The sequence below is a fragment of the Plectrocnemia conspersa genome, unplaced genomic scaffold (assembly GCF_051122295.1).
Source record: "Plectrocnemia conspersa isolate PC_06_02 unplaced genomic scaffold, ASM5112229v1 ptg000001l, whole genome shotgun sequence".
NCBI classification, from domain to species: Eukaryota; Metazoa; Arthropoda; class Insecta; order Trichoptera; family Polycentropodidae; genus Plectrocnemia; species Plectrocnemia conspersa.
The window spans coordinates 18,279,795-18,293,854 of record NW_028277165.1 but is presented as its reverse complement, the minus strand read 5'-3'; the positions used below and the strand labels follow the sequence as shown (position 1 = coordinate 18,293,854).

At 27.0% G+C, this 14,060-nt stretch overlaps 1 protein-coding gene across 3 annotated transcripts in view; it reads left to right on the top strand.

Annotated features, from left to right (window-relative positions):
* 5-HT2B (5-hydroxytryptamine receptor 2B) overlaps positions 1-14,060 on the top strand; it is a 122,329-nt gene that overhangs the window by 100,940 nt on the left and 7,329 nt on the right. For 2 of the 3 annotated variants that reach the window (XM_088181947.1, XM_088205426.1), the window contains one exon: positions 7,296-7,463. The exons of the other annotated variant lie outside the window; for it this stretch is intronic. In XM_088181947.1, coding sequence (XP_088038073.1) covers positions 7,296-7,463 — 168 coding nt within the window. The remainder of the gene's footprint in view (positions 1-7,295; positions 7,464-14,060) is intronic. 3 annotated transcript variants of the gene reach the window in all.

Below are 14,060 nucleotides of genomic sequence, written 5' to 3'. Positions count from 1 at the left end.
GGATATTTTAATTTAGAACTAATTTTCTATTAATATTTATTATTATCTACATTAATGGGTTATTTAATATTCAACACAGGAAATACAATAATTAATTCAGGAGATGTTATTATAAAGTAAAGGAAAATATTAATTTAATCAAAGAGTTGTTTTAGACGTCCTATAATTGCGTCCCACGTATATTAAACTTAATATTTTTAAGGTGTATTAATATATCAAACTTTACCTATTTTATGGCACACATTCGTATACTCAAGAATAGCTTCACGAAAATTGGATACGATTCCGGCGGGGAGTTTAACCTCTGCAATTTTTCTTTTCTGATTATATGGATTTTCTAGACTTTGATGAGTTAAGTTCGAGATCCGTTTCTGTTACTTTTTATTTGTTAAGCTGAGTTGTATTATATTGGTATAGGTGTATAAGCTAGCTATTTTATACTTTATATTTAGTTATATAAAATAACTGTATAATTCAAATTAAATTATAAGTAGACGTATAATTGAAAATGTGATAATTGAAACAGTGCTGATTTTTTTTATGTATATGCAAATGTTACACATTAAAAATGCGTTGTCAGCAAAAAACGATTCCAATTTATGTTCGAAAATGCGTCGTTATGCAAATGCGAAATCCTTTATGAACAACGACTCGCAGGCAATTTTCAGGCAAAAACACTCGTGCAATTATTTGCTCTGCTCTTTCAGATACCACATTAATTTAGCCATATCGCTAGATTAACGGAATTGCATAAAAAGCATTCTTAAAATTTCTACTTCTAAGCATGGCGCGAGTGTTATATTTTTGTGGTTCTTTTGCTTATTAGTTTTCTAAAAGCTTAATAAAATAACATGTTCGAAAGATATATGGTTTATTTCTCAGATTATTTATATAATCGGTGCCATCACTTATACTTACTATATAGTAATTATAGTTGAACAGTCAGCTATGATTTGTTATAAAACGTTCCACTAAAAACAAATTTTATATATTTTTTATTATAATGAAAAAATATTTAATTTCATTATTATAATTATTTTCATTAATTTATATGGTAACTGTGTTAAAACAAAAATTAACATAGAAATAACACAAGGCTCGTTAAGTGCTATATTTTGATAAATATAATATGTAGATAGGGATTTGTGTTTATAAAATAAACCTTCAGTGTTATGTCTCTGCTTAAAGCACTAGACATAAGTAAGCAAAAATATTATACCCATGATTGACTTTTATCAAAATATTATGTTACATATAACGAATTCAAAGACACCTGATTGTATTACAACAAAAAAGTGTAATCGATACAATTCATTAAATTTATTTATTATGACTACGCTGTACTTTTACATTTTAAATAAATTTTTGAGTACATATTTTGAGTAATTAGTTAGGATTATTTTAAATTAAAATTTTATTTTATAGGCCCATTTTAATATAATAAGTGTAAAATAAATTCTATTATTTTATTCTATTCAGTAAGACGTAGAAGCATAATCATACTATCTCTGTCAAGTTCCGAACAGCTATTGCGAGGCTTTGTCTTGTATATATTTTTTCTAACTTTTAAAGAATGCCACGTATCCCTTCCGCGACTTGTGAGTGACATTTGCCAGCTAGTCGCAAATAAATCGTTGTTGTCAATTATTTAGGAATCTTATGTGCCAAATAAGCTCCATAGTGATTTTATTATAGCTTGTTGAATTGACGCATTAATTTGACATGAGTTCAATAAGTCGTCTCGCAATTAGTGAAAATGCTGCTATGGGTTGTGTGGCACATATCTTTCAGTTGAGGATACATTATGTCTTACAACTTTAGCAAAAAAAATAGTGTTATAGAAATATTCTAAAGTCATATAGTAGGAACGAATTTTATTTTAAGTAATACGCAGATAAAATTCGCAAACAAGTAACTGATAGCATTAGATAAGGAATTGAGCTCTACTATCATATGCAGTATTTATATAAAATAAATTTACACTACAAATAAAAAATTGTATATCATAAATGGTTTACATCTTCTGCTTTTAACAAGCATGCCTCTTTTAAGACGTTTTTCATTAGTAGTTTTGTTGAACATGCTCTAATTTTAATAAGAATATTATAATATTGGCTTGTTAAATATTTGGATTGTGATCATTTCTGTATGAGCTGTGGCTCTGTACTTTTGGAACCACATATTAGGTTTATCTAAAATCACTGGGAGTAAGATATTTTTGGTCATAGACCGAAATTAATCTCTTGATCAGCCAAAGACATTCAATTGTCATTTAAAAAAAAAGATCGTCTTCAAAAATCACTTCTTCTGACGTCACCATACACTTGATGTGTTACAAAAGCCCTTTGGTAAACTGCCCTAGAATCAGTTTTGTTCATCTGACATTATCAGCTTGTGAGTACATTTGAGATCTTCTCTTGCTAATTCTTGAAATCCTGTTGACATAATTTGATATCTTTATCTCTTAAACCAGTGGATTTTATACGTTAAAGGTTCAAGATTTTCAAAATACATTGAATTGACTCCAGATCGCCTTTGCGTTGATGTACTCAGATCCTTCCAAACACTCTCCTTTACACGCTCGATTGTGGCTTTGTTACTAATGGAGCTGGGTCTGCTAGTTTGTGGAAGGTCGCTTACTGAACCCTGTCCCTCAATACAAAGAGATTAGAATTATTGATCCTTGGTTTTAATAGGAAAATTTTAGTATTTAAACTTTTTCATTTCTTGTATATCAAATTTATGTAAAATAAATAACGTTATTAAATAATCTAACTTCTTTGTCATTTTTTACTGTATCGAACAAGCGGTAATTTAATTTCTAAACGATTTAAACAGGTGTACATTAATATTATTATAATAATAATCAGCGTCAATTTATTCTAAATATTTTTTTATTAATTTTAAATTGAATTTACACTTCTTTGGAGAATATTAATTTCAATAGATCTCTAATACAAAATTTTCATTACAGTATAACCAAAACAATAATATATATTTGGTAAAAATTACATGAAAACTTTTGCTTAAAAATCATTGATTGCTTTTATAAAAGAAAAGAAAAACTCGATGTTATGCATTTTTATTTTAATTTTCAAATACCATGAGTTCAAATGATAGTTATTTAAATAAAACTAAGATAAAATTAGAGCTTATGGAATAGATTAAAAAAAAATATATATATATATATATATATATATATATATATATATATATATATATATATATATATATATATATATATATATATATATATATATATATATATATATATATATATATATATATATATATATATATATATAATATACGTATGGAGCGTTGAAAAATGTATAATAAAACTAATCTATAAATAATCTACGATGGTATTTAATAAATCAAAATTGAAGTTTATATCATTTGAAGATGCTTGTGCTACTTAATATTTATATTGTTTAAGATCTATTATATATTCAACTTTAGAGGGACAAATACGTTGCTTTAAAAGAAGTTTTGCTTATAAAAAATAATTCTCATCTTATCGCATCAACGATTTTTTCATGAGCTGAAGTAGAGTACGCTCGGGATAAGAATGCCGGTTTGTTATTGTGTGTGTGTACATGTATATGAGAGAGAGAAGCGATGTAGCGTGTACTTCGTTGTCTCGCTTTCTCTTTTAAGGACAGTCGTTGATTCGTCAACGCTGGTATTCGTCATTAAAGTGCAGTGTGGCACAGAAGTTCGATCTTCTCTAGTGATTTATTTTAAATAATTTTGTGTTGATATTGGCTTAACCCAGATATGCCCACTGTCCCATGGGTAGGTCACTAAACTCGTGCCACTGCTTTTTTATTTATAAATGAAATTTTAAGAGAACAAAATTTCTTGCGCATATCTGGGTTAATTAATACCAAGGCTTTAAATACACACTGTTAGTTATTCGTTCTCTTACCCGTGGATTAAAATATTTTAATTATTTTTTCATAAATCCGTACGTTGTTGGTTTTTTACACTATTCTCTGTAAGGCTTAAAAAAGTTATTATTCTTATCGTTGCGCCAATGATAATTTTTTAATTTAAAAATGGATTCTAATGATTTAATAGAGTCGTCGAGCCATTAAATAATCTGCGAATAATTTCTTTTCCTATTTTATATCTTTTTGCTTTTGAAGAATAGCTAAAGACATTATTTTTTTGACTAGTGAAAGATTTAGAATTTTGCAAATATTTAATTAATGACATCAATGTCTGGTTTCTTTGATTATATAATATATTTTTAATTGTCCATTAAAATTTCCAACTTAGCTCAGATGTATGTATGTTAAATAAACATATGTTTTCTTTTAAAATAAAAAATTAAATATTCTGAGCGAAATTGTTTTGAGCCACACAGTTCACGCACACAATAACAAACCGGAATCCTTATCCCGAGCGTACTCTAGCACATTAAAAGATAATTTTTAAAACCTAATATGTGCAATCTAGCTCGATTTTAATTAAGTATACCATATATGTAATGATCAATCGGAATTATAATTATATAATAATCATTAATTATGCTCTCTTAGACACGAAAGACATTAAAGAGTGATTTGAACTCAGGTATTTCTGATTAATAGTCAGTGACTTATACCACTTTATTATGGTGTTATTAAATACATACCATGCCGATGAAATAAAAACAACTTAAATTTAAGCAATTATCTTGCATTAACTTTAAATGATAATCAAAACCTTATTCTGATTTTTTTATAACTTTTGAGGCGGTTATTACAAAAATTAAATTTTACACAATATTTGAAAGTGAACTAGTAAGATTTTTTGCCAAGTACAACCATTTAATATCTAGAAATAATTACGCTAAAACTAATTTAAATTACGCAGCGATGAAAAACATTATCCAATTTATGTATATCTGAGCTTTCGTGAGCGCAATCGGTTTTTTAACCACTTTTTAGTTACGTATCCAAAGTTAATCGATGTTTTGCGCGGTGGTTTAGCCGCGGAAGGATGTGGGTTCGGTTTATCACTTAAACTTTGATGCGGGTCCTAGGGTTGCCTTAATAATACACACCAAAGTAGATTCGTGTTCGTGGACCGCGTTCGCAATAAGCGTCCTCTAGCACTTTATTCACGCCGTTAGCCCAATAAGCTTTTTATACTAAAAGTTTAATATTAGTCGTACACATTTGCGACGATTGTTCGCAAAGTTACGGTCGGCCGAATGCCGCAATTTGACGGCGACTGATTTTGAGGCTTATTTTTTCCGGACTAAATTCAATAGGTACTGGGCGAACAATAAGAGTTTGTGCCCGATTATAAATTTGACATGGCGTGCGGAATTTGACGCGGTAATCACACTTGTGGTTAGGATTGCCAGACGTACGGATTTCTAATTTATATGGATTTTCAAAATGTTTTGAGTTTTACTAACATTTCAAATAAATATTTTTTTTCATATTAATCAGACCAGTCATATGCATAAAGTTTTTTTTTATAATTACAAATGTCTATATCAAATAAATCACTGTGTAGAGAGAAAGTCTGCAACAGATTGAATGCATCTAAATAATTATAAATAATCTGCATACAGAAGTAAACTAAAATTTGTAGCTGCATTATTTAAGTCATTGATAAATAACCTAAAAAGCAGAGGGCCCAGGTTGGGGCTTTGATGAACCTCTGAGGGTTGAAATATTATTCTATAATCGGCTGCCATAGGTTACGAACTGTCTACGATTTTCGATATTGACTAAAATAATCTCCTAATTTCGAGAATCAGTTATTCGATATAAACATTCAAGTGCAAAATACGAGCATAAACATACTTAATATTATTAATTCAAGGTACTCAAACACGTGAATAGCTGAAATTCTGAAAACAGTATTATTAGAATAAACACGACGCGAGTTTTCACTAGAATTCGGATAAATTACAAATTTATTTTAATTTTAAATATATATTGCTGTTAATTATTAAAATTTTATCAATGATCAAAAACCTGAAATATGAGCGAAAACAATAACTGAAATACCATTATTAAATAAATTATTGCAATCAATAAATTATACACAAGTTTGCGCCACAAACAGAAAAAAACAACGACAATTGACAGAAATATCAGATACTGCATTGAAAAAGCTTATATACTACTTTTTAAAACTATATTAATAGCTGGCTAATAAAATTTATCACAAACAGTGAAAAGAAGGATCTGAAAAGTAGATTAAAAAACCATAAACTTTACGCAAACTGACTTTTATAAAAAAAATAATAGAGACTGGATCTTAGAATATAAAAGTCATTTGATTTGACTAATTATTCATTGAGATAAGTTTAAGCTAATCTCTAATTGTGTATTTCGATATAAATAATTTAATTTATTAATATATTAATTTAAATTTAAATATATATTTTTTAATATAAGTAAACCTAGTATAGAAAGAAAATCTTGTCCATCTAAAAATTTAATATTGTGCCAAAAATAAGTTTTTACTAAAAATGATTTTGATGGTATCTTATGATAAAATAAGTTATAAAGATGGTACATATATATTAAATAAAATTAATGTATACCTGTAATCTGGGCATTCAAAGGATAATAGAACGTGTCTAGTGTCGATCGGAATATGTTACACACATCCCTTTGATAAATTGATACATTGGCTTTCTGATTTTTATCAGCATCCGGCTCTGTATCAATAAATTGCTTCGGATCGTTATCACAAGCAGCTGTCACTCGGTCAATCCCGACGATACATTGAAAAAGTGAACATGACACGACATTATCGTTATACGGCTTTAAGCCACGGACACACTAAGGCAGGAAAAGCGATACTTAAAAAAACAAGATTAACATCGTTACCCGACGTGTGTTATATACAATACAAGGAATTTTCGAAAAGTAAAGATACTAAGCCTAGAAAATAGACTTATATTTTTAAAACACACATTTATTTATCTACATAAATGTATTTTTTAATTTTAATGCTATAGATATGATTTTTTACTTTTGTTAAGTAATTAAAAACACGATTATTTAAAACATAGTCTGAAAGAACAACGTTGCTCTGATTAAATCCTGGTGAGCTTTGTCACGTAACACGGATCTTAGATTAAAAAAAAGTATTTTATCTTTACTTATCGAATATTCCGTAGAGTCACAAACGCTGTTTTTTCTGCCTTCGTGGAACTGGGACTTTAGGCGTGCGAAGAGTACAAGCGGCTGGATTTTAGGAGGTGCACCAAATTACGTTTAGTAATTAGATTGTAATTAGATAGCTAGCACACACGTTGAAGTTGTGGCGACTTGCAGCGAACCGGCACCGTCGGCCATGACAGCTTTGCAACAGTTTGGTGCCGAAATGCTGAGATTATCTCGGGGCTTGGAGGCAGCGAGCAACCGCCCGGGGCAAATTTCTCGGGCGCCGCCTCTCCCTGCTCCGGCCCTGCAGCCCACGGCGATCGATTGTGCTGGCATCGGGTAAGTACCGCCATATCGAATGCATGCTGTGTGCCGAAACAATCACAAATTAAAAATTAGAATGCTAGAGCCATATTGTACACACATATATAGCCGCATTTTTTGTTGTTTGCCCCTAAAAGGAAGATTAGTATTCGGGACAGGTGGACGACGGGTGGTTTCCAATTTGTATATGCATATGGAGATAAAAATATACGACTTTATATTATATTATGCATACAAAAATCGTATACCTTAAATGCCTAAATAAAAAAAGTACAATGATGAATACAACGAGGAATTATTTATGAGGCGCTGAGGACATTAGAGGCCAACTCAAAATGTCCCATTTATTACTTCATATAAATATTTTTTCAAATTCCACAGTTGATTATAAAATCAATTTTTAAAGGTTCTTAAAAAAAATATAATCTCCCATTTTTTCAGTTACACCATAGGGCCATAATATCATTAAATAATTGGGGCCTCAAAATACTCAGTGCCTCGTATTAATACAACAAAACGATGCAATACAATTAATAAAACATTTTTTATTATTATTTATGTGGTAGGGATAAACCTATGGTAAGTATTAATATATAATAAGTTTTAATAATATATACATATATCATATTGATATATTATATAACTATTATCTCGATATACTAAATTTTAACTATGTATTATATAACAAAGCTTTAATTAATCCAAGTCTTTTAATTTAAAGGATATTTTACATTTTTAAAATTTGATTCTAACTTAACAAGATATCTTCAGACCATGACCCGAAACTTTATGTACATATGCCTAATCGAGGACATAATTATTAACTGATATATGGATAGCCTTAAATGATAATAGTCTAACTTTGAATTTTCACTGTATTGTTTATTTATTATATTGTATAGTAAAATCTTTCAGTTTTTTTTTCATGATGTTTCTACATCTACAAAATTTACTTATATTTTAACAAGTGATTTTATTAAGGTTTTTTGCTTTGTTACATGTGAGATTTTTGTATCATATGTATATTAAGTATTTTTAAGCATGGAGATTGCACTTGAGGCCATTTTTTTATATCATATTTTTACACAACTATAAGTAATTTAGGCAACTTTTGATATATGTTAATATAATATATAAACTATACTTTTTTCAGCAAAAGGTTTGCCTTTTTGTACTAATCTGTATATGTATGTTACGTAAAAGTTGCGGTCGAGCAGGAGCTTTTAAAATCGCAATAACCTAATGCCAAAAAGCTCTCAACCTAATCTTCTTATTTTTTTATATGTGACGTTACTTAACACTGTAAATTTGTCTTCTTAAATAACAATTTATTTAATATAGCATTTACACAGAATAATAATTAACAAAAACCTGTAAAATAATAATATTTTTTATTAAAAAAAATATAGAAACGGTGTAAATAATACAAGTCTATAAAACAGAGATAGCTTTAACCAACATTTTACGATATACTTTAATATTGCTACAGAGATTATCGGCATGATTAGCTAAGATCCGTATTATATTATTGAATCATAACTATACGCATATAATACCATTTACACTGACAACTTGAAGGTAAAAAATTATTGATATTTCATTACATCTTATTTGACAGATTTTTATGAATTAGTAAAAGGCATTTAATCTTTATTAAAACAACTTTTAATTACTATTAATCGTTTATAAATTAATCTTCATTGTATACTACACATAAAGAATTTTTACCCAGCACTGTCTATAAAACTGGCTTTTGCTTTTTTTTTATCCACAATAAATATGAATAAAGATGGAATAAGGGCAAAAAAGTGATTTACGGCTGAGTCTTTGTCCAAGATTTTTTGCATACGTGGTTAATATTTTTATCAACTAACAATAATATATTATTCGTATAATATTATATGTATATACGTTTAATATTTTGGCCATTTTAATCCATACAATTAACTTTGCTGTTATTTAACACGTATAAGCAAATCGTTTTGAATGTTTATTTTATTTAAAACTGTGTAATAAAATATATAGTTTTAATAATACCTAAATATTTTCAAGAAACTACGACTGTCACGAACACCCGCACGTGTTTCACCTAAATCGTAAAAGTTTTATAGAATAAAAAAAATCTAAGCCAAGAATTATATATACATATATTATAATTAAAAAATATGAATGAGGTTATTGGGCCTAATGTAATACCGTTATTAGGTTTTTATCGCGATATTTTAACAAAATAATGGCCGTTACTTGCGGAATTGTCGTTTCTGATACATAACTGGCGCATTGTTATGTCTAAAATAACGATGGCGGAAATTGTAAAAGAAGAAGGAAAAGTAGCGAAATGCGAAAACCTGCAATAAAAGATTATTATGAACGAAAACTGAAATTACAATCGGATATCGCTTCTTGTTATAAACCGTTGTGCGGTTAAAATAAAAGCGACTGCCTAAGAGATTAAACTTGCGTACGGTTCTTGTGGATAATAAAAAAAAAATTTGGATATTTTTTTGCTTATTTTACCCATTTTTTAAAATTAGTTTATTATTAAATTATGAATTTTTAGTATAGAGATTTTACTTGCGGTAATTTTAATAAAATATAATTATATATTTTTATTGTAAATATTTAAAAGAAGCTGTACTTATTGAGTTTATTTATTAAAATATGCTAAATGTAAAAAGAAAATTAATAACTATTGATCATTCATAATATTATTTACCTAAATAGTAAGCTGATAGAAAATATTATAAAAGGGTCTAATACCATTTTTTTAAATATAATAAAAGCTACTATGAATTATTCTTTTAAGAAAATAAGTATATTTTTCAAATCAGATTATAAAGTAAAATTAGATCCCGTATTTTTATGTTTTATTATATAATATTTATTAATTCATCTATTTTTGTAATATTTTTTGGACCTTGCAATATTCTAGTGACTACTTCTGTGACTGCTTCTGTGTATATTATAAATATATTTAAAAAAATAATATGTTGCTATTTATATTTATATAATAAGGTACACGTGTAGTTTATTCTCTATAATGCTTATTTATTTCATAAATTTTAGTATAAAATGTAAACCCAACCTAACTTAGAGCAACTTAATTTTTTTTAAACCATATACATATTTCTTATATATATAAAACATAGTCTTATATTTTCAGGTATCGTAAAATAATAATTTAAGGATATAAAATTGTTGAATCTTTTTAATTAGTTTGCTTAAAAAAAGAATGCATAATACAAAAAATGATAATTATTTTAAAAATATTTTTTTTTTTAGTATAAAATGGAAGCCCAATCTAACTTGAATTCCGAACTTAATATTATTTTATTCCATGAATTGTCAGGTATTTGAAAAAAATAATTTGAACATAATTTAACTGCTTTAATTTAAAAAAATATTTAAAAAAAGTTTATAAATACAATTTACTAATATACAATTTTTTTTAAATTTAAATAATTGCTTAGTTATTAAAAAATAATAATTCGTTACAAAAGTTCTTTATCTTTTTAACATTCTTTACATTTTAAATTATACTTAAAACGCTATTTAAAATATAAACTTTTTTAATTTTAAAATAAAAGTAATAATAATCAAATTTGTGTAAATAATAAATAATAAATTGGAAATAATAATTATCTGAAATAAATTTTATTAATATAAAATTAAATTACGAAGATTTTAATGATTTTTAATTTATTTATTCATTTACTTTAATTAAGCGTTTAAAAATCAACATATCTCCATATTAAACTTACTTTTATAGTTTACTTTTATGCTCAGTTAATTTTTTCAAATTTTGACACAATTTTTTTTAATTACCATGGCATTATTTTAATTTTAATTTATTATAAATCTATTATTTTTTTATTAAAACTCCTGTATCGTGTATTGCAGACGTTTGTTATTTCCAATATTTTCGCTTAATATTTCATTTAAAATTGAATTTTTTTTTTCAAAAATACATTTTGGTCTTTTTTTGCTGGGAAAAAGCTTTTCTTAATTTATATATGTATATGTATTTGTATGTAGTGATCCCTTTACAACGTCTATACTTTAATTTTGTTAACCGATTCTAATAAATTTAAAAAATACTTTTTAAAGCAATGCAATGAATATAGACAGGTAACAATTTTTAATCAATATTTTACTCATTGAAAGTATTAATATTCATTTCTCCTCTTTATTATTTTCAAGGTTTAACTTTACATAATTAACCTGCAACAACTTTTTAATTTAATTTCAGATTTCGTTTACTTTCAGGATTCATTATACCATTTAAATTATTACACTCAAAATTTTTGTTATTCGCCAGCATTATAAATAAACTATAAATAAAACATTATATTTTTATTAGAATAAATGATTTTTATTCTTATTTTGTCTATAATACTTATTTATTAATCACTCTAAATCGTTATCGAATACAAGTCTGTTATATTTATAAAGTATTTTAATAATACCCCGGTTAATAACGTCTATACTATTTAAATTATCATACACAAAATAATAGTTAATAATAAAAGACGTTATTACAATAATTTATTATGTAACTTCCTGATATGTTTTTCACTTAAATATATACTTTTTATGTATACCTTTATTTTTAATATATTAATATTTTTTATATCATAAAAAAATATCACTAAAACGTAAAGTAATACACAGTTTACTTGAAAATTATATAAAATATTTTTATATTACATTGCTTAATAAAGTGTTACTGAGAAGTTTTGAAACAAGCTTAAAAACACGCTTTATTATTTTAATACATTTTAACTGAAAACTGAGAAAAGTTCAAAAGGATATTGGATATACGCAATACACATAGTTGTAAAAAATCTACAATGAAAAAATGTATATTTAAATAAAAGTAAACAAAAGTAATAGACAAATAAAAGTGTTTTCTAAAAAAACTGTACAATAATTCTGTAGCTGTAAGAACTTAACTATTTATTGTGAAATTAAATAATTGTAATATAAAACTTGAAACTCGATTTAAATAAATACATAATAACGTAGTTTATTACCAGTACTATTTCATTTTAAAGTAATTGCTTTTTTTAAAAGATAAAGAAATATTTTAATAGTATCTAAAACCATAAGACAATTTTGATAAATTCATAATGAAAAATACTGATTAAACAGCTAAAATGGTGTTATTGTACATATTGTTAGGCAAATGCAAGTTCGATCGTTTGTATAATATGTTAATTTAAATGAGTAGACAAAGTATGTATGTAATAACGTCTTTATAAAAAATTTTGGTTTGAGAAAGTATTGAATAATTTATTAAACTTTTATTTTGAAACAAATTATACTCTAAATAAATAATGAAATCGATTCAATGAAAAAGCAGCAATGCACTTCATCATTTAAGTTTTTACTCTGAACCTTTCATTACGTAATTAATGAGCTTCTGCCCGCATACTTTTTATTTTGTGAATTTAACACTATACAACATTACCAAAGGAAAGGCAAACACGCGAGAGCATAATTTTAGACACGATTTATGCACAGAGCTGTAAATACACATGTTATAGTGTGCACGCAATTATCTAATATTCACCACTTTTTTCACCTCTAAACTAAATATAATAGCTTAACCGCTATTACGTTTCAGTTCTTAGTACACTAGAATATAATTTACTAAACTACGTTACATTGTACGTATTTTTAATTTTCCAGTGACAGCTTGCGATTTTCCATGCTCGCCACGAAACAAATTTGTTAGATAAAAAGGGTCTTATTTGTCGGCGGTCTGTGTTTTGTTTCGCACAGAAAAGGGAAAAAGGCAGTGAAACGGCAGGACTTAAATAAATACATTCAACGTTGATGTGTCATTATCGAATGGCGAAGTATCCCGAGTACGTACTTGTAGGACCACTTACCGGTGCTCGAATGAAAATAAAACATCCTTCCGAGCTTTTCATCTCGGGGAGAAGCTTGTTCACTTCAGATACGAATAAAAATAAGATAACACTAAAAACAGTGTAGGTTTTTGCTCGAGGGTATAACTGTGAATCCAACTATAAAACAAATATACATATTGCTAATTATTGAACTTTCCAATTAGTCAATATATAACTATATGCAATAAATAACAATTAATTTGTTTGACTGTCTAATCGGGTAGCAAATTAATTGAATTTGATAATAATGAATAAATGCAATTGGCTTTGGAAAAAAAACTATCGCAATTAAAAGCGCAGGAAACAAATATCAGTTTTAAATACAAATACAAAATTTATTAAAATGTATTGACTTCTTGAATGTTGAAATGGCATGTGTGAGATTGCTAAGTCTTTTCTTGTTAAAATTCTGACAATTAGATAAATATAAGAAAGTCGCTGGAAATAAAATAATCCAAACACGTCATCACTCGTAATTGGCCGACGCGTCGAAAGCGGGCGAGCACGGAAACCTCCTCCAGTCAGACCAAGCATATATAAACGCATACATGGAACATTTTATTCACTGCCATTAAGAATTTATTGCCAACAAGATTTTTGACCCGATATTACTGACTTTTAACACAAGAGAGTCTTTTCCTATTTATGTAGTCATTCCACAAATAAAAACATGCTTAACAAAATCTGCATAGTAGGA